The 21,151-nt window shown below is 34.0% G+C and overlaps 1 protein-coding gene across 4 annotated transcripts in view; it reads right to left on the bottom strand.

The window, feature by feature from the left end:
* The window catches only part of macf1a (microtubule actin crosslinking factor 1a), an 826,555-nt gene that overhangs the window by 14,284 nt on the left and 791,120 nt on the right, over nt 1-21,151 (bottom strand). For 3 of the 4 annotated variants that reach the window (XM_039739817.1, XM_039739819.1, XM_039739820.1), the window contains 7 exons: nt 18,428-18,582; nt 18,124-18,198; nt 8,912-8,929; nt 6,987-7,104; nt 3,556-3,588; nt 2,421-2,632; nt 276-387 (listed from right to left, as the gene is read on the bottom strand). In XM_039739817.1, the coding sequence (XP_039595751.1) occupies nt 276-387; nt 2,421-2,632; nt 3,556-3,588; nt 6,987-7,104; nt 8,912-8,929; nt 18,124-18,198; nt 18,428-18,582 (723 nt within the window). The remainder of the gene's footprint in view (nt 1-275; nt 388-2,420; nt 2,633-3,555; nt 3,589-6,986; nt 7,105-8,911; nt 8,930-18,123; nt 18,199-18,427; nt 18,583-21,151) is intronic. The other variant, XM_039739818.1, reaches the window with a different exon arrangement.

Raw genomic sequence — 21,151 nt, 5'->3', positions numbered from 1 at the left:
GAGAATGCAGCAGGATGAATACAGCTGTTAAAATTCGGACTCATCTAGTACTTTGTCTCCTTTTACTTAGAAAAGTATACTAAACTTACAAGACAGAAAGGTTGCAGGAAAAAGGGAGCCCTCTGAATTTCCCTTGTGGGTGTTTTTTGGTCATTACCATATCCATCTTATTTACTTATATGCCAGACCAAACTAAACATGCGGGAATAATAAGTATGAGCTGTACGTAGATTAAATAAAAAATAGTTCTTTGACATGTGCCTGAAATAACTCACCACTATATTTAGATTTGGCACTGGAAGGAGTAGGTTGATTCTCATTTTCTCCTGGAAGGTTTCCTCGATTAGAGTGAAAAGTTGTACGTTTTGATTTTGATGCAGAAACAACCTGAAGATGATAAGAAGGACTGATGAGAGATGATTCAATAAAGGCTTACAATATACAGAATGTTTAAGAATTTAACCAGCTGTTTTAAAAGTTCCAAATTTTGAAGTTAAGATGTACAAAAACAGAACAGGATGAGCTTTTAAAAAAATCTTATAAAGTATTTGGACCATCTTAACTTATTTTTTGTTTAAACTATTATCTATAATTTAGTGCTTGTATGTTATCTTCTCAAATATTATCAGTGTGTGTAAAACACTTTAATAATAACAGTTTACACTATATGTAGCCGCCGAAGTATAAGGCGAGATCAAGCACGGGTAAAACGCGTGGCAAAAGAAATCTCTGAGTCCAAACTTTGTTTTAAAAATATTTAGTTAATATAAAGTTAAAAAGGAAATAATCTACGCAAGAATAAAAGAAAAAAAAAGAAAAATGTATCTTCTCTAAACTTAGCTTTTCTTCATAAACTTTAGTTATTTCTATACTTAAAAGTTCTTTACTTCTTCTTCTTTACTTAAAGATTCTTAGCTTCTTCTGTACGCTTTAGACGTACGGCTATGCACTTAAATAAGTGCTGTTTTACGAGTTACTTCACACACTCAAAAGGCCTGTAGGCCCGTTGGCACAGTTTAAAACCACATGCCTTCTACATGGCAAGGCTGGTCACTAACTGAAGAATTGTGTTTAGTCAAAGCAGATAGAAATAGTAAAATATGTAACATGAGGCAGGTTTCTTAGCCTTACTTTTCTGTATAACAAACAGTTATACAGTTTGAAATAATTTAAAACACCAAAAAAGGCAGAAATCTATGTTTTGCCAACAAAATTAAACCATTAATATTTTTCTGGTGTGAAATGCTGAATGTCTTATGTAAATGCAAAAGGCAATAATGATTTCTAATGTGATAAAATGGTTATGTATGCTCTTTTCAAGCAGTCTAATAAAATTGAACTGTGTGTATGTTACTTCTGTGAAGATAAGAAAGGTCACCAGTAATAAATAAATAGAAAACAGAATGTAATACAACCAAAACAAAAAAAACTTTTTTGTAAATTTAAAAATGTACATTTCTTACACACAAGACATAATTGTTTACACTAATAATAATATTTTTTCTAAGTTTCTATCAAGTTTGAAATAAGACCATACAGTAATACTGAAAACAATGTAATTTCAATAATTACTAGTATATACTGCTCATTAGATAAAATATGTTGTATGTTTGGCATACATTGAGCAAATTCTGAGCACGGTCTCTTTCAGACACAACTGAAGCTGAATTGCTAGAGGCAGGCCATTAATGTGATAACAAATACACACTTATGTGTAAAGCATGTTTTAATAACAAAAACTGGGGGCAGTGTTAATTATGTTATGGAGATCAAATCAGTCTTTAAGACCAAGCTACAGAAATCTGACTCTGTTTATAGTAAGTTGAAACATTTTCTTATCCTAGCACTTTGTTGTTAGCTTTTTTGAAAGCAGATAAACTTCATCAGTAGCTCAAAAGGTAAAATTCCATATTGCAGCTTCATTTGATTTTTATCCAATCCAATGTGGGAAATTTACCGGTAAATTTTTTTGGACCTTCACATCATTTTAATGGATAAGACAAAGTATGGCATTTAACAGGAACTCTTAACAGCTACTTCCCCAAGTGGAGGAGTTGAAATAATTCAAATCCTTATTTTTGAGGAGTGGTAAAGGTGGCTATGAGGATGGCTAATAAACTGTTGCAGCTGCCACAGTGTTGTACTTGGCTGCTGGAACAGAACTATGTTTTTGCTTGAAGCTTCTAATTTACTGGTCAATTCATATTTCCATCCTCTATCTATGCTATGCAGTCTGTGTGTTGACTGCAAGAATTATATTGCTGGTACAAGTAAATGAACTGAGGTTCCTGCAGAGAACTGCATGACTCACTCTTCATGATTGGACTGAGGTTCCTGCAGAGAACTACAGGAATTATTTTTCATGATTGGTAAAGGAATTAAATGTTTCATTAATGGCTGGCAGGTTAATTGTTACTTACTCTGGAACTGCTGGCAGGAGTCACTGGGGAGGATGGGACAGAGGTGCAACTGTGATTACTTTGACTAGCACTGGAGCTGGAACGAGTTGGGGAGGCTGTACGTGAAGATGGCTTTGACCTGCGACCTCTGGAACGGAAGGGAGTCATGCCCTGTGATGCCCCTTCTGGAAGAATGAATTTCTCTCGCAGCTCCAAGTTTGTTCTTCCACGTGCTGTATTGAATATTCATAAAAAAGTCATAAAATGAAAACAAAACAACATTTTCTCATATAATTTGAACATACGTGTACAAAGCTTATAATGTATGTGTTTATTCCATACACTCTATGCAAAAAGAAAAAGAAAATCTTGCCACCAACATTTAGAACCTGTGCTATGCTTTTGTCTTATATTGCCTGAGAAGACAAACAAATAATTAAAAAGAAGGGTTAACACACTTTTGTTAAACAGCAGAAAAACACTAGTGGAAACAGTCAGGTAAAGAACACTCAGCAAGCGTTTAAGTTCTTATCGGTCAGATTTTCACACACTGCAAACCAAAGCATTTTGCTGAACCTATAGCCCCAGACATGTTGATAATTTGATCAGATGACAGACATTCAGTGTGCAGAGCAAATGACCTCTAACATATGCAACAAAGACAACTGCAGGATGGTTTCAACCTTGGCACTTTAAAACGTTAAGGCTACAAGCCATGCTTATCTTATTAAACAAATGCACGTGTATCTTTAGTAGATGGAACAAAGTGGAAGTCTGATTGTAAACACATAATGAGGTGGAGAAGCACAAACCTTTTAATACAGTGCTATTTAATATTAAAACAGCTCTACTAGCATCAGGACACACTAGTGTTGGAAGGATTCATTTACTTTTAATTTACTCCAAAGGTTCATGAGAAAGTCAACAAACTTATCCATAGTTATGAAGTTTGAATGAAGCTTTATCATTACAACTTCACTTTCTTCTTTCTCAAACAGAAATTCCAACACAAGTGAATCTTGAAAAAATTTGGATGAAGGCATCAAACTAACTGAAAGGAATACACATGACCCCGTATCTGACTGCAGTAGAATAAACAAAAGCTGCAAAAGCCAGTTAACTGAGCAGGCATTTAGAGCTCATTCAACATAGATACCTCTACAGCAGAAATAACCAGCTGTGGCTGTCACTACAGAGAAAAAAAATTAGAAAAGAACACATCAAAGGAAAAATCCGTAAGACTACATACAAAAATATGTCATTAAACAACAGGGTAATGCAGGGTAACAAATTACAGTATTAATGTCAAATAAATGCATTTGTGCAGGAGTACATTTTCCACCCAATCATCCAAAGCAGATATTAAACTAAAGGTAAATATACATTATTGTAAATGAAGAAGTGGAATTGATTTTGTCATTGCATATAGAAGTACATTTACACAGTACTTCACTTATTTAACTGAATTGATAACCAGCAGAATTTAGAAAATAACAACATATGAAATAAACATTTTGTCTTTGTACAAGCTCTATTAGTAGATGTTTCACAACATAATAAAAGTCAAAGGAACCATGAAAAAAGTGCTCAGGACAGCCCATTTACGAGACCAATGGAGGATCAACAAGTTGAAAGGACCAGTAAAAGATGCTGTTAAATATCATGGTGGTTTTGCCCATATTTTCCAGTATGAATGGAGATCTGGTGCAGTTTAAATATCTCGAGCGAAAACATTGGTCAATAAGACAATGACTTGCTGAGAGTGAGGCACCATTCACTAAGTCTACTATGACATCTGAAACTGATGTCATTTCTATGGGTGTCCACTGGGGGAAGTAAGGGGTGACCCCCTGGAAAGTCAACTTTATATTTTTTTTTCTTCAGTATTGCGGTCTTCATGTTAATGGATTTGGTATGAAATTACAGTGGTAAACTAATAATTATATTGTGTCTACATCTTTTACTGTTCATTGTAGAATTTTACTACTTAACTGTACACCAATCTATTACTATTTGTAATCACTCTATCTGAAAATTATTATGTTATACTGTATTTACATCAAAAGCTCACCATCCACATCAGAAATTCTGATGAATGTGCCATAGGCTGTAATCTCTCAGGTTACTGTTTGGTAGTCTCTCTGTTTATAGGTGTTGTGGTTTTTGACTATCACTGTTATTTTTTTTCCCTTTTATTACATGAAAAATGTTTACAAAAAAGTGGACAAGAAGAGTGTACTGCACCCCATCATCCCTCTCCTGTTGCTACCCAGATGCAGTTCAGTTCTTCATTCAGTAGGTTATTTAGGTTATTTCAGTAGCTATTTAATTATATCACAGTCCATGCCTATTTCAATGTAGATGGCAACATAATTGCTATATGAAACTTGAAACTATGTGAAAATGTGTACTGCAACTAAACATACACACTGAGTCAATGAAGCCTTAAACAAGCAGGTAATTTTTGTTTTACATGCTTTATCATAATGCAGTAATTTATGGTGGACTGTAATACATATTTTTCTATGTTTGTGTGGATATTTTATTAAACGGTTCCAAACATGACCTTATAGGCCACTGAACTTTCTTGAAGTTAATGTGTTCAGTTGTTTCCAACCCTTTGTTGACATGTAAATGTCAGATTTTGGACATATTAAAGTATACTTTTTCTTTTTTTACATTCGATGAGCCACTTTTATTGCTATAACATTATATTATGAACATCACACAGGCATACTGTATAAGTCAGGTGCAGAAGTTATAGTAGGAAAGAATTCACTAATTATATCGGGTCAACCTCACCTTCCATTTGCTCAAATGTGTATTGCAATGGATATTACAAACAAACTGTTAAGTGCAACATCACATTCTCATCTGCTGGAATTCAAATTTTATTCCAATATTGCAGTTAATGAGCATCAATTGAACAATTTTAAGGTTATATCTGACTGAGTGTTTTGTGGCTAAATAAAGTAAAAGATTGGAAAGAGGTCCATTGTTGGTATGTCTTATTTCCTGCAGTTGCCTAATTATCTGCCACATCATTGTTAACAATGCAGAACTGGACTGGCCATTGATGCTAAAGCTACTGGAAGCAGCGATACCAGCCCTCTCTTGATAATCTTTAAGGTCATTCTCATTAGTCCAAACTTCATTATTTATGGCTTTTTCTAATTATTTTATTTATATATATATTTTAATGACTGGTACAGTTTTCAAAACAGCAGAGTCTTTTGTTACAATCTTTTTTATTCTTTTCTCTTCCACGGCACCACTTGTTTATAATGACCATCATTACAGACATTTTCTGTTTTTGAGGCACTGTAAAACATGAAATGCATAATCTCATAAAAGAGACCTGTAAGACACCAGATCTGATTATGCCCCACTCATGTCAATCAATCAAGGATAATATTTTTCTTTTAAGAACTTTTTATTTGGGTCTGATTGGACAGGTTTATCATCATGAGCATTGAAAAGGGGCAGGAGTGTGTACTGAAGAGCAGATTGGTGTGAATGCTTGTAACTGTAGACAAAAACCTTGACTTTTCCAGTTTTTAGACATTTTTTTTTCTATCACATATGCTAAGGCTCCTTTGCAAGCAAAGGCGCACACACCCAAATGATACTGATTGCAGATCCATGGATACAGTCTTCTCTATTCAATCTTAGACCTTTTTATTGGACTATAATATCACTAACTGAAATGTTTATTGTAAAAATGCCTTCAAAATTAAGAAATTAGATGTAATTTTAGTGTTATTTTCTAATATTGCTGTTTAGTATCAACTAAATACACTGTTTTAGGTCTATATCTTATTATTTATGTTAGTCTCTGTAAAAAATTCCTTAATTTTGTGGGTTACAGAAAAGTGTTCTTCCCCCTTGCAACTTTTGATTGCCAAATATCAGGAAATTCACGTGTAGCAAATAACCTGTGATTAAGTATATTCTTTCATTCCTTTGGCAACATTTTTGCAACAGACCTCCCTCTCCTTGCTATATTGCAGTACAGAACCCAGCTGGCATTGACTTTTCACTGTCGCATGACAAAAAAGGTTGTATATGCCTCTGGTCACAACAGAAAACCATTAAACTAAAATATGTCTAGCCCAGTAACTTTCCAAAAGAAACAAAGGTAAAAAATAAATATGAACCAGGTTTGGACTGATTGCAACTGGCTCCTGGTGATGGTGGAAAGTGTAATTACCACTTGAGGCTTTGAAACAAATACATAAAACTATTATAAAATACCCACGATAATACATATTACTTCTGGTCATATTATTTATACATACTGACTCTGAGCTCTTATCCCCCAATGGTCATGTGAAAAAGATTATTTCCCCTCAGGTATTAACAACGTATATCATTCAGAAAACATATTAAAAAAATTCATGTATCCTTGTGCTTTAAAGAAAAAATGCTCAATGCAACTGGACAAAATTTCAACAACTACATTAAGTAGAGCATATTTGAAGAATATTAATTATGCAAAAGATATAAATATAAAATAAATACAAAAATAACATCCAAAGCAATAATGGAAGGGGATCAGCATATAAACATTAGTTAAACTTTCCTTACCTCTGCAAGGATCATTCTTAACTAGAAACTCATCAAGAGCCATCCATCCACCTCCTACTCTCACCATCACAGTGCTGCGTAAAATACGAACAAGTCGCAATTGCTGGGAATCACCAAACTATGAAAGCAATTACAATAGACGAGTCAGTATGAAATAATGATTTCTACATACTGTAAACAAAATATGAAACTATTATGGCATATTTTAAATAGTGGCTTTACTACTGTATGCACAATGAGACACATTTTAGGATCTGACTGGGCTCAAAGATGAATATAAAGAAAGTCTACAGAGATAATAAAACAAACAGTACTTTAAAAATAATCTCAAGAGTCTACTGGATATTCTATGGAGCTGAATACTGAATAACACTGTTTTTTTTTTTTAATTAAAATGGTACATATCAAGATTTTTGTAAATAAATACTAAGCAATGATTATTACATACAAATTCCACCGGGCCTTCAAATGAAAGCATCTGCACATTAATATTATGTAAGTGCAGGTACATGACCTACAGCCTTTTATTTAATCCATCTATATTTCATGATTTTTAATTATAAAAATTAAATTTAGAAATAAACAGTCTATTCACAGTTGGTTAAACTGATCATTTTAAAATTACTTTATTAAATTTTGCAAGCAACAGAAAAAGAAAATAATCAAGAATATGGATGCAAAATATTTTATTCCACCATGTATGTCAACTATTGATTTGGAGGTAACATGGTGCTTCAGAAAGATTTCAGTCTATTATAAAATTAATTACACAAATATGCAAGACAAAGAGCAATGCCAATCAATGTGTAAACCTGAGGTAAAAGGATTGAAGCAAGACAAAAACAACTGCCAAAAACAACAAAGTAATTTTCAAATAATTCAGATCTCTGTTGTTTAAAGTGGAAACACATATTTTAGGGAACATGCCACAAATCAATGCAAACATTAGAGAGAAAATCAAAAAGTACTCAAACCTAAAATGCTAGTTCTAAACTACGGTGCATCCAGAAAGTATTCACAGTACATCACTTTTTCCACATTTTGCTATGTTACAGCCTTATTCCAAAATGGATTAAATTAATTTTTTTCCTCAGAATTCTACACACAACACCCCATAATGACAACATGAAAAAAGTTTACTTGAGGTTTTTGCAAATTTATTAAAATTAGAAAAATGGAGAAATCACATGTACATAAGTATTCACAGCTTTTGCTCAATACTTTGTCAATGCACCTTTGGCAGCAATTACAGCCTCAAGTCTTTTTGAATATGATGCCACAAGCTTGGCACACCTATCCTTGGCCAGTTTCGCCCATTCCCCTTTGCAGCACCTCTCAAGCTCCATCAGGTTGGATGGGAAGCATCGGTGCACAGCCATTTTAAGATCTCTCCAGAGATGTTCAATTGGATTCAAGTCTGAGCTCTGGCTGGGCTACTCAAGGACATTCACAGAGTTGTCCTGAAGCCACTCCTTTGATATATTGGCTGTGTGCTTGGGGTCGTTGTCCTGCTGAAAGATGAACCGTCGCCCCAGTCTGAGCTTCATGGCAAAGGCTGTGAATACTTTATGTACCTGTGCTTTCCCAATTTTTTTTTTTAATAAATTTGCAAAAACCTCAAGTAAACGTTTTTCACGTTGTCATTATGGGGTGTTGTGTGTAGAATTCTGAGGAAAAAAAATGAATTTAATCCATTTTGGAATAAGGCTGTAACATAACAAAATGTGGAAAAAGTGATGCGCTGTGAATACTTTCCGGATGCACTGTAACATATATACAAATGATTTAGGATAGAAAACCTGCATAACATTATTTTACATACTGATTTAGCCCAGATAAATTTGAGCACATCTGCATCCTGATCATGCAACCTGTTTGCTACCATAGCATACCAAGCATGATAAAACGTTATCCATATACTTTACCTGATTTCCAAGGAAGAACTACATCCAAGAGAAGGGATAATTTGGAATAAAAAGAAAAAACACTGTGAGACAATACATTCAGTAAACGAGGCTTTAGAAAATTTGGAATACATTCAAGCAAGGCAAAATAATGTTGCAAAACGTGCAGTAGGCTGGGCAGTTAGCAGTAGCAATTTCTTTAACAATAATGGCTTATTTGTCCATGCTATGATTTTCAGTGTAGTTTTGAACTTGATTTAACCCTATAAATAGCATAGATCTGAGTATGATACACAAATTTGTTAGTTTAATTATTTATATGGACTGGTTTCCAATATTTCTCTAACTTATTCTAATACAATATTGCCAAACTCCACAACCCCATGGGGCCAAATAATGTTCATTTGTTCAATCTTCCTACAATTTGCACACACATATGGTTTTGTAGTTTATAGTTTTATCTTGTAATGTGACCTTGACTGCGGAAGCTTATTTCTGTCAATCTAAAACAAAGAAATGTTTATCTAGTTATTTAATACAGATACATGTAGAGTCTCTCTCTCTCTCTGGCATTTCAAAGCATGCATGTTCATGATGATATTACAAGAAATATCTTTGCGAGGTAATGTAATTTGTGAAATAACTCAATATTTTTTTAGTCATGGTAATCAGATTCCGTTCTTGTGTGTCTTGAAAATAACAATAAAATAAATTGTATTTTTATTATTAGCATTATTTATTTAGAACCAAAATGAGTTTTGCTGTGTGGACATGTGCCTGAAAAACACATTTAACATTCACAACCTACAGTATTGTACAGTTTAAAACCAATAAAAATCTAAACAGCGTACAAATTAAATTCTAATGGAAAAAGATTGTAACTGATCCTTGTTTTGAGATTAGAACCTGTTTATCAAGTAGAAGCTGAAATGCTCCACATGCCACTTCAAGCATTACCTGCCCTTTCAGTTGGTTTTATAAAGCTCTGTTGCCACATTACTGAAAAGGAATGACTGCATGCAACATAATGCAGTATCTCTAACTCATTTTGAGTGATTACATCTGAAACCTATGGAAATATTTAACATTTTTCTTAGATGCTTACATACATACTCTACAATAATGGCCTAACACCAACAGTTTATAACACTTGATCAAATAAGAAGTTAACTTGTTTTAACACTGCTTATACCACTAAAAAACAAACAAAATACTTGAGAGTGCATTTTTGCTTTAATGACTATCAAAAAATACACTTACAGTATACTTTGTACATTTAAGTGATTCTGAAGGACAATATTCAAAGGAGTTTATCTTAGAGTGGAAATAAACTCAGCTTGCCAAATATATAGTACATACCATTCACATTACAGGCTAATCAGTAATATTATGCTTTGTTCATTATTGCACAAAATGTGTAATTAAGGAATTGAAATTTAAAAATGTATATAAAACAAGAGAACATTATGGTGTAATTACAGCAAGAAATTTATGAAAACTTTAAAAAGTAAAAATTTTTGTCATTTATCATGAATTCTAACACTTTGCATTAAACAACCAATACATAAAATGGACTCAAAGATTTCCAAATGATTTATGTTACTACCACAGTTACCATTTAGAAATGCTGTACATGCACATAAGTTCCAAGTGAGAATATTCAAAGATGTTTTTGCATATGGAATATTCTCTGAAAAAACATTGGAACAAGAGAACATAGAAAAGACATATTGTTTTTAAATGTATTAATTAACCTTATGTATTATCATTTAACTGCACTTAAAGGGACCAAAGCAGTGGTAACAAAAGAAAGGAGGAAAAAGTTGGATGTGAACGTCATTAGGCTTTGCGCCCTAGAACCAATTTACCTAAACTATTCTATAACATTTCAGTAATTATTTACCGCTCTGATGCTGATCTTTCTGATCATAAAATGTGTCAGTACAATGTCAGTTGACGAGAAGACGATATTCGAGGGTTCCTCAAGAGTGTCTCTTTCTCTTGCATGATTTGGCTCAAAAACTAATCAGCACATTGGCATCTCATAACAGGCTTACGTTTCAAGTCTGGTATTTTTCCGTCCAGCCGTTTTAGCTCTAGACTGTCCTGACACACAGACACACACTCATCTTCGAGATATTGATGTTTTTGGTATTGGGGACCCTAAAACGTCAAGATCCATCGAAAACCAGAGATCAACATTTTTGACAAATCTAAAGCTTTCATTACTCCCCACAGCAGACAGGTTATGGTGGGGGAGGGTACAAAGCAAAAAATGATGAATATTTCATATTTCTAATTTCAGTAATCATAATCAATATCTAGCTCTGAAAGCAAGAGTAACTAATGCAGACATGACTACTCTCACATCTATAAAAGTTTTCCTGACTCATTATAAACTCTCTGATGTCCCAATTCGATGAAGAACAGATACTCTGTGCATATCTATACTAATAAAAGGCAAAGCCCTCACTCACTCACTCACTCACTGACTCATCACTAATTCTCCAACTTCCCGTGTGGGTGGAAGGCTGAAATTTGGCAGGTTCATTCCTTACAGCTTCCTTACAAAAGTTGGGCAGGTTTTATATCGAAATTCTACGCGTAATGGTCATAACTGGAAGCACTTTTTCTCCATTTACTGTAATGGAGATGAGCTTGAACGCCGTGGGGCGGAGTTTCGTGTGACATCATCACGCCTCCCACGTAATCACGCAGCACATAGAAAATCAGGAAGACCTCAAAAAAGCGCTGAAGAAAACATGCATTATATAATTGAGAAGGCAGCGAAACAATAAGAAGCGAGCGAGTGACATATACAACCATGTTCATGAGTTCTGCTACTTCGGAAACAAAGCACGATGTAAACCTACACTTTAAATTAAGTTCATAGACAGGCTGCCGCTGGCGTTTGTAATTTAGTGCCTGCCCATATAAGGCCGTCCGTCAGCGGCAATCCAATAGCAAACTGCCACGGGTAAATATTCACGGGTGAAGGACTGTGCTTATGGAGAGGAAGATGAGATGGTCAGGGTGGTGTTTGACACAAACTCAGCGAAACTGCGAGAGAAAGTTTTAAGTGCCAGGACTAAGGTAACATTAAATACAGCCACGGACATAGCACGAGATGGCACCAGCACAGCTGGGAAACTTCGATGCATGTACACCGAGCGGCTCACGTGAACTGACGCGTGCACAGATAAAAGCAACAGTTCCAAAGAGCTGAACAAAAAACGAATTACACAATTGAAAAGGCAGCAAAAAATATGAAGCGTCTAAAAAGCATATTCATAAATCCAGCTACTGCGGAAACAAAGCACACGGTGGAAAAAGTCAATGTCCCGCTAAAGGAAGACAGTGTAAAAAAAAACGTGCATGCAGTGTGTCAGGTCTCAGATAAAGAAGAAGACGAGCTGTTTATTGATGCAGTAAGAAACGAATCGATGAAAGAAACCTGTCATCTTTACAACGATTGACAAACACGGAATGTAACTTGAACACAACACATCCTACAAATACGAACCTGATTGAAAGAAATAATGATAATCAAATCCTTGATGACAGCAACACTCAGTAACACTCACAAAACAAATACTGTATATTGACAGTCATGTTACGTTATTTTTAAAATGTTCCCTTTTCTTTTCTAGCTTTTTAACACACTACTTCTCCTGCGATACGCGGGTATATATATATATATATGTATATATATATTCCGATCTACATACTCGAATAATGGATACTTTATTCGCCATCAATGATTGTTTTGGTAAAGCCATACTCAGTGTATTCATTAGATGAGCGGTAAAAAGTAAGAGCGAGGGAGGATGCAGGCTGTAGTGCGTCAACTCTATCTGAATTGCGATCACATTTCAAAAATATATCTTTTCAAGTTCTATTTAGTCCATATTTGTCAAACTCAAGGGCCACGGGCCACATCCAGCACGGCGTGTAATTATATCCGCCCGCGAGATCATTTTATATACTGTATTATTGTTATTAATGGCCCAGGTATATGAAGCGCTGGTAACACAATAAACTACAGATCCCATAATGCAGCGCTTCAGCTGCCTTGCCGAACACTTATTGCGAAGCTAGCTCACGCGATGCTGGAGAGAAAAGTTCATTCTGAAAATAGAGCCTTTAAAAGCGATGGGAGGCTGAGTATATGTTTACTGAACCCGTGTGTCTCATTTGTGGAGCTAATGTGGCTGTAATTACAGAATTTAATCTAAGACGGCACTATGAGACAAAACATCAGGGTAACCTGAATGCAATGCAGAAGATACAGAAAGCAGAATAATTAAATAAGAATCTGACACTTCAGCGGACGTTTTACCGTGCACAATCACAAAGTGATTTCAAGTGAAGCTGCTTTTATGAGAGACACAAATGCACCAGTGCAACTTTCCCTCTTTCCCTGTTGCCAAGTAATGTTAAACCAAGTCGTCACTACGGTGTTCCCAAATCGCACTTTGCTGATAAACTGAGCGCACTGAGTTTGCACGGCGCTTTGGTGACTTTGAAGAACAAAAAGTCCGTCTACATGCGGCTCGAACCTTGTGCATGTTTGGTAGCACATATCTGTGTGAGAAGCTCTTCTCAGTGATAAAGACTAACAAAACAGCACACAGGAGTCGCCTCACTGATGAGCACCTGCAATCCATCCTGAGAATCTCCACAACACAGAACCTCACAGCAAACAGAAACGAACTTGTGGCCAAAAAGATGCCAGGCGTCCAGCTCTAAAATGACATATGAGCAAAGACAACTGAATGATTTGATTTGTTATTGCTGAAAGGAACACATTTTATTTATATTTCCAGGTTTTGTTATGCAGCATGTTCATATTTGAATTTGTATAATTTTGACAGGATATATTTTTATGGAGAGCAAAATCTTTTGGGATATTTAAAATCTAAGTTTATTTTTTATATAAAATTACATAAGAGTAAAGAAATTTGAATGTTTGTTCTTTTAATGTTTACTTTATTTCTAACTTGTATAATTTAGACAGGATATATTTTTATGGAGAGCAAAATATTATAAGTTGTTTAAGGTTTGAGTTGATTTATTCAGGAATAATATTCCTGTCTGTTTTTACCATTCCTACCAAAGATATTTCTGTCGACTAAATAAAAATTCCTTCTATTTAAAATTTAAATAGAACTTGAACAAATACGATAGTTCATAATATCCGCAGACTTGCACATAAGAGCGGGAGTTATCCGTTTTAACAAGCAGCGTATTGCACTGATACGAAATAGCTGTGTGTGTATATATGTAGATATATATGTATATGTATATATGTTTATATATGTGTGTGTGTGTGTATGTATATATATATATGTATTTGTGTGTATATATGTGTGTGTATGTATGTATGTGTGTGTGTATGTATATGTATATATGTAGATATATATATGTATGTATGTATATATGTGTATATGTATAGATATGTATATATATATGTTTATGTGTGTGTGTAAATATATATATATGACAACACCACTCATCACTCACAACAGTGACAAAACAATTACATTGACAATCATGTTACGTTATTTTCAAAATGTTTCCTTTTCTTTTTTATTGCTTCTTTAACACACTACTTCTCCGCTGCAAAGCTGGTATTTTGCTAGTATATATATATATATATATATATATATATATATATCTGTGGGTTGGCACCCTGCCCAGGATTGGTTCCTGCCTTGTGCCCTGTGTTGGCTGGGATTGGCTCCAGCAGACCCCGTGACCCTGTATTCGGATTCAGCGGGTTAGAAAATGGATGGATGGATATATATATATATATATATATATATATATATATATATATAAAACCATATGTTTGTATGGTTATTTTTATATATTTTAAGCCCTTAGAAACTCTCCCACACTGTTTATAAATATTCTCCGCACAGTTATACAGTAAACCCTTCTTTATCGCGGTTAATCTGCTCCAGACAGATAAATGAATTTCCACGAAGTAGGATTCTTTATCTATAAATCTAATATTTTCGCAGTTAGAGTATTGAAAACCTGTTTACGACCTTCTAAATATGTTGTTTTTAACATTATTAGAGCCCTCTAGACATGAAATAACACCCTTTAGTCAAAAGTTTAAACTGTACTCCATGACAAGACAGAGATGACAGTTCTTTCTTACAATTAAAAGAATGCAAACATATCTTCCTCTTCAAAGGAGTGCACATAGAAAAGAATGTCAGAGAAAGAGAGAGAAAACTAAACAATCAAAAATAAATAGGGCTGTTGGGCTTTTATGTATGCGAAGCACCATGATAAAGCGGCCGTAATGAAGGGATCAATGTGAAGGTAGTCTTTCAGCATTTTTTAGTGGAGCGTCCGTATCTTCTAAGCAAACAGCTACTGTGCAAACAAGCCCATCTGTTAACACCCCCTCCGTCAAGAGCACAGAATGTCAGACAGAGTGAGAGAGACACAGAAAAGCAAACAATGAAAAATCAATACGGGCTATTAGAGCTATTAAATGTGCAAAGCACCACGCGGGAAGCACATTGTATATCATTGAGCAGTTTAATCCGTAATACGTGCTCTGATTGGGTAGCTTCTCTGCTATCCGCCAATTGTGTCTCTTTTATGAAATCAACTGGGCAAACAAACTGAGGAAGCATGTACCATAAATTAAAAGACCCACTGTCCGCAGAAATCCGTGAACCAGCGAAAAATCTTTGATATATATTTAGATATGCTTACAGTTAAAATCCGCGATGGAGTGAAGCCGAAAGCGGCGTGATATAGCGAGGGATCACTGTATATACTGTATATATACACATACACAGTCCAATCCACAATTATTGCTACTCCTGTGAAAGATGAGTAAAAAGGATTGTGAAATAAAACATCACCTTTTGATGAATTACCATCATCTCACACTGCAAAGAGAGAGAGAAGACCAACCTTTAATTGAATGTATATTATTCTAAGAAAAAAATAATCCCTCATCAAGAAGTAATTATTTTTAACAAACTACAAGTTGCACGATTACTGGTACTCCTAGAAATTCATATTAACAAAGTGACTGAAGCAGATTTTTTCATTTATATCTGACCTAATTTGATCAGAGTGTATAGAAACTTTCAAGCAGTTATCCATTACTTCCCATTTCATTTGGGTATAAATATGAGGTGTCCCTGAAGGCAAATTTATTTACTCAGTCATCAACATGGGTAGATAAGGCAACATGCAATTCAAATGAGAGAAAAGTGTGTTGACTTTCATAAGTCAGGAATGGCTGTAGAAAACTGCTACCTGCATGTATTACATGCAGGAGTGCCAATAATGATGGCACATTTTGTTTTGTTAAAAACAATTACTTCTTGATGAGCAATTAATTTTTTACAGAATAAGACTGGGTTTCAACAATTTTTCAGTTTAAGAATAATGTAATTCACCAACATGTAATTTTTTTTATAACCTTTTTTTACTCATCTTAAGTAATGGTGCCAATAATTGCGATGATGACTTTTTATATGTTTTTTCTAATCGTTTTATTGATTTCAAGGTTTCATTAAAGTGTGCACATTATAATCAGATAAATACCCCTTTTCTCACCCATCTAGAGAGAATGCAAAAAAAAAAAAATCAAATAGAATAAATAGCGATAAATTGAAGCAAAATAGGAAATCCTTTTTTGATTGTGAAGGTGGGTTAGAATTCTTTAGGTTAGGTAAGACTGTTTGATAACAGTTTAGTGTATAAATTATCACAAAAGAACAAATACACTGATAAAAACACTAATGCAGAAGATATGTACAAAGGGTTTTGTCTTTATTGCTTTTGTATTATAACGTACTTGTATCTTAAAGACTGCAAAACGAAAAAAAGAACACTACCACTAAAATGATTTAAGTGTTCACCTTTAAACAATTTGACTTGCAATTCTACATTTTGTTTGGTCATAGCTGGCTTGAAATTCCACTGTTTGTCAAAAGATTTTTGTTTTTATCTTATCATATATTCAATGCAAGTACAGTACAATGACTTTATCTGCTCTTGCTGTACTGACTCACTCTACTGCATTTTGACTGTGATAAAACTATTTAAAAAACGTTCTGGCATCAGGCACAAGATATCATATGTGTAATATAATGTTTGAGTGGTCTGTTGAAAGACAACTATATTATAAGAGGCAGTGGTATGCTTTAAAACAAGTTACTTTTATAAATAGGCAACTTTAAACAGAAATAATACATAGGTGCTTTCTCTAATTATAAAATACATATATCTTCCTTAAAACTATAAACTGAGATCTAGCACATTAATGCTATTAAACCTAAAGGTTTTATCATGATACAGCTCTTTAGAATAAGAAAGTGATGGAATAGATGTTTGGCATAGCTTTAAAGGTTACTTCATTAGGATTTGATTAACTCCCTTATTTTGTACCAAAGATATTATTTAATTTGAAATGCTCATTGCCCTCTAGTGACAAACTGATCTAAAGGATTTTATAATACAAATTCTGCAGTAGTCTACACAATTAAATGGAATAACCTGATAGATGGATCAAAACAGAGCTCAGAGTGCTACATGTACAGTATATAATGATAATGAAGTTAGCAGAATGCCAATTTAATAAAAATTTGACAGGAGATGTTTCTTAGTATATTAGAAGCATAAGATGAATAATTTCAAAACAATGATTCAATTAGTACAGGGATGAGTTCTGTTACTATTAAAGCACAAGTAATGCAGCAATATCTTGTAAGCATTCACCATTAACAATTACATAATTCCTATAAAATGTCTATAAAATTAAAAAAGATGGATGAGCTCTGATCAAGAATCTAATTATCATTTCCTTAACAAAGCACATATTATTCACTTGCCATTAGCATGACATACCTAAAATATACAGTAACGTTCCAATCAAATATTTAATAAAAATATTTAACATCTATATAAACTGCCTCCTCATTTAGCTAGATGGAACACAAATACAAAACACAACCTAATTCACATATCTCCACATTTTCATTTTAAAATTCCCAAAATCTAATTCACAGCCAAATTGTTTAAAAACAGCATCCAAATAAGGTTTAAAACCACTTTGCCTATTTTGTATTAATATCTGATGTTACTAAAGTTTTTTCTTTATTTTTATTTTATTTTATTTTAAAAACATTGTGGTTTTTACTTACCACAAGCTCATGAGAAGGCAGTAATCAACCATGTTTATTTTCTCTTACCCGGTATTTGTTTTCTCCGATCTGCTCCACCTGGAAACGTTTGGCACACTTACACTGGGCCACTTGCCTAGTTACCTAGTATAAAACCGTACAGTTAATAAATGTAGTCTCTTAAATGTGTCACATTTACCTGTAGGTAAAGAGACTAAAAAATTAAAATGTACCACTGTTGTCATCAAAACTCAAACTGGAACTCTACTTGTATTGGCAGTCCAAATACGTGTTAAAAACAGCTAGCACGAACATTAACATTTATTATGAACATTTAACAGAAGGCAAGGAGGTTTCAGAAAATGATACATACCTCATCCTCTATTTTATCAGCATCAGTGGTTGGACGATAAGCATCTTTGTTGGGATGAAGTGCTGCCACAAACTCATAATAATCAATATAGCCATCACCGTCTCTGTCAAAGATGTCTGCTACAGCAGACATCTCAAGCTTGGTGGTAGGAAATTCTGAAAAGGAAAATAAGAGTTACTATACATTGTTGATATAAATGCCCTGTATCTAACAAAATATATATCAAGGATAGCTTTCAAGAATTCACTACAACCTGTTCTTTCCTATTACAAACAAACAAGTAATCTGTAATAAAAACCAGTAGCGGCACAACGGCAATCAAATTTTGCTATGCAATAAATTTCAGAGTAAAAGGTTATAATGCCCATCATGACAATCAAACATTACTATTAAAATATCAAATACAGAAAATTCAAAGGAAAATGAACAATACAACAGCCATCTTGTCAAACTATTACTTTTTCATGATTTTTTTAATTTCAGGGATTTTTTTTTTTTTACTAGTATAAGCCTTAGATGCACAGTATACAAGGAAGTTGAATTTTTAGTTCCCCTAAACTAAAAAAAATTCAAATACATTTTTATTAGTAAAGAAAATATATATATACATATACTGCTGCCACCACCAACCACTAATACTAAAAATCTGCATTTTGTTTATGTTGTTCAAACACACATTATGGCTAAGTGATAATAAGAAACTTGGAAATTGAACAACTACAGCTATATGTAATATGTTTTATTCATATTAAACTATCATGTAAACATATTTATAAAAATGTGCATTATTATCTGTTTTTTAGTTGATTAAAGTTCATGACAAATGTATTAAAATTGAAATTAAAAGACCACAACATAAAAATATCAGAAAAAAAAATCTGAGAGTAAAAGGTACAGCTGAAACTTCTTTAGGCACTCTGAATACACAAGGAAGACTGATACTACACTTTCTAAATATCAAATTAGAGAACAGCAGACTGAGAGCCAAAGGCAGAGCTTTACCCAGTAAGGAGTCTATGACCAAACAATCTCCCAGATGAGAGCTAGGGTATACAAGTGCTTCAATGGTCAATGATCATGAAACTGTACTAAACCATTAATTTGCAAAGAATCTGTTTTAAAAACTACATATTCAAAGCTACTTATTGTAACTTCAGAAAACTCACAGCATTGATCATGTATCCATACAAACCTTCACACAGCAGTATCACAGATTTTGCTAAGCCTCCAATTTTAATCTACAGCAGTCTAAATGGAATGTATAATACAGCCACTCAGCTAGTAATGGATTCAGTTCTAACTTTTTTATGTCCTGTGAGGGCCTACTTTCTGTGGTCTTGTGCCCTGGCTTATATAAAGGTTAGCTTCTTCAACCAAAATGAAAGATAATTAAAATGATTCATTGGGCAATAAAATCTAACAATTGAAGGATCCTGGATGCTTAGGTAAATTGAAAAATAGGATTGACTTAGTTTGCCTACATAATTAGGCTATCTGGCTTCAGTTAGATCAGGAATTCCTGTTGGTAGTGAGCTGCATAAATCAGCAACACCAGTTTATTCAATGAGTGACTGGAATACAGTAAAATGGGCTTCTAAAAAGTAAACTATTAAATACACAGCACCAAGATCATCAATTCACACTCTGAGAAGGAATTCAACAGCACATCCATTGCTACTGTAAAAAAAAGAAAAAGGTTTTAAGAATTGATGATCTGGTAGTTTAGAATTTCAGAATTCTTAGCTATGTAAAATCAGCAGTACAATACTTTCCTATACAGTGGCATGACAAAAGCATGTCAACAATGTGCATTGCTAGTAACATTCAACTCCACCAGGTTAATTTTATTAACTGGAAATAAGAGAATAATAAAATATATAAATTCCATATATATGTAGTATAAGAAAGCATACATATAACGCAAAGATGAGACACCATAAAACCATGTTAGTAAAAGATAGTTATCTCAAGGACTGTGTCTCTGATGCGGATATTAAAAACACAAGTCTTCCCCAGGGAACAGAAATATCTCCTTTTGCATTCTCCCTGTAGACCTTGGACTAACAATATAACTAATAGGGTGCATATTGTCAAGGTGGATGAGATACAGTATAGGACTAAGGTAGAAAACATTGTTTCTTAGTGTAAAGAGAACTGTCTGCAACTAGCATCAGCAAAACAAGGGAACTGGTTAATGACTTTCCCTGGACCTAAATGCCTCTATGCACACAATCTAGGGAGGGGATATGATGGAGTCATGATCTAACACGTTTTTGTCATTTTTTATTACAGTTTCTTCTTGGCTTAAAAAAGTACTTAAGACTCTATTTTCAGGAGTTAGAGGTGTTTGAATCAGACATATTTTTAGTGGTGTTGAAAATTAAGAACGCTCTCCTCATGTAGAAAGATGTTTTTTGTCAAAGGCACTTCTGTTTCAAGCACTTGTAATTAGGGATGTTTTCATGGGATGCCGGGAGACGTCTCACTGATGTTGCATCTAGTGACAATAACTGGTGATGACTTAAAAGTCGGCAGCACAGTGTGCTCATCAACCAAGTTTGTGGATTCAACTTAATACCTTAGTGGCTTTGTTTGAATGTTTTCAAGAAACACTGTTTTTTAAATCTTTTCTATCTCTTGACTAAGACTATTGTTTAACATTTGTGTTTTTCTGATTTTCCCACTACAGCTTTCTACTTACAAATCTCATCTCACCATCCTGGA

This window comes from Polypterus senegalus, chromosome 17 (assembly GCF_016835505.1).
Source record: "Polypterus senegalus isolate Bchr_013 chromosome 17, ASM1683550v1, whole genome shotgun sequence".
Taxonomy (NCBI): domain Eukaryota; kingdom Metazoa; phylum Chordata; class Cladistia; order Polypteriformes; family Polypteridae; genus Polypterus; species Polypterus senegalus.
This window is presented reverse-complemented; position numbering and strand designations above follow the sequence as displayed.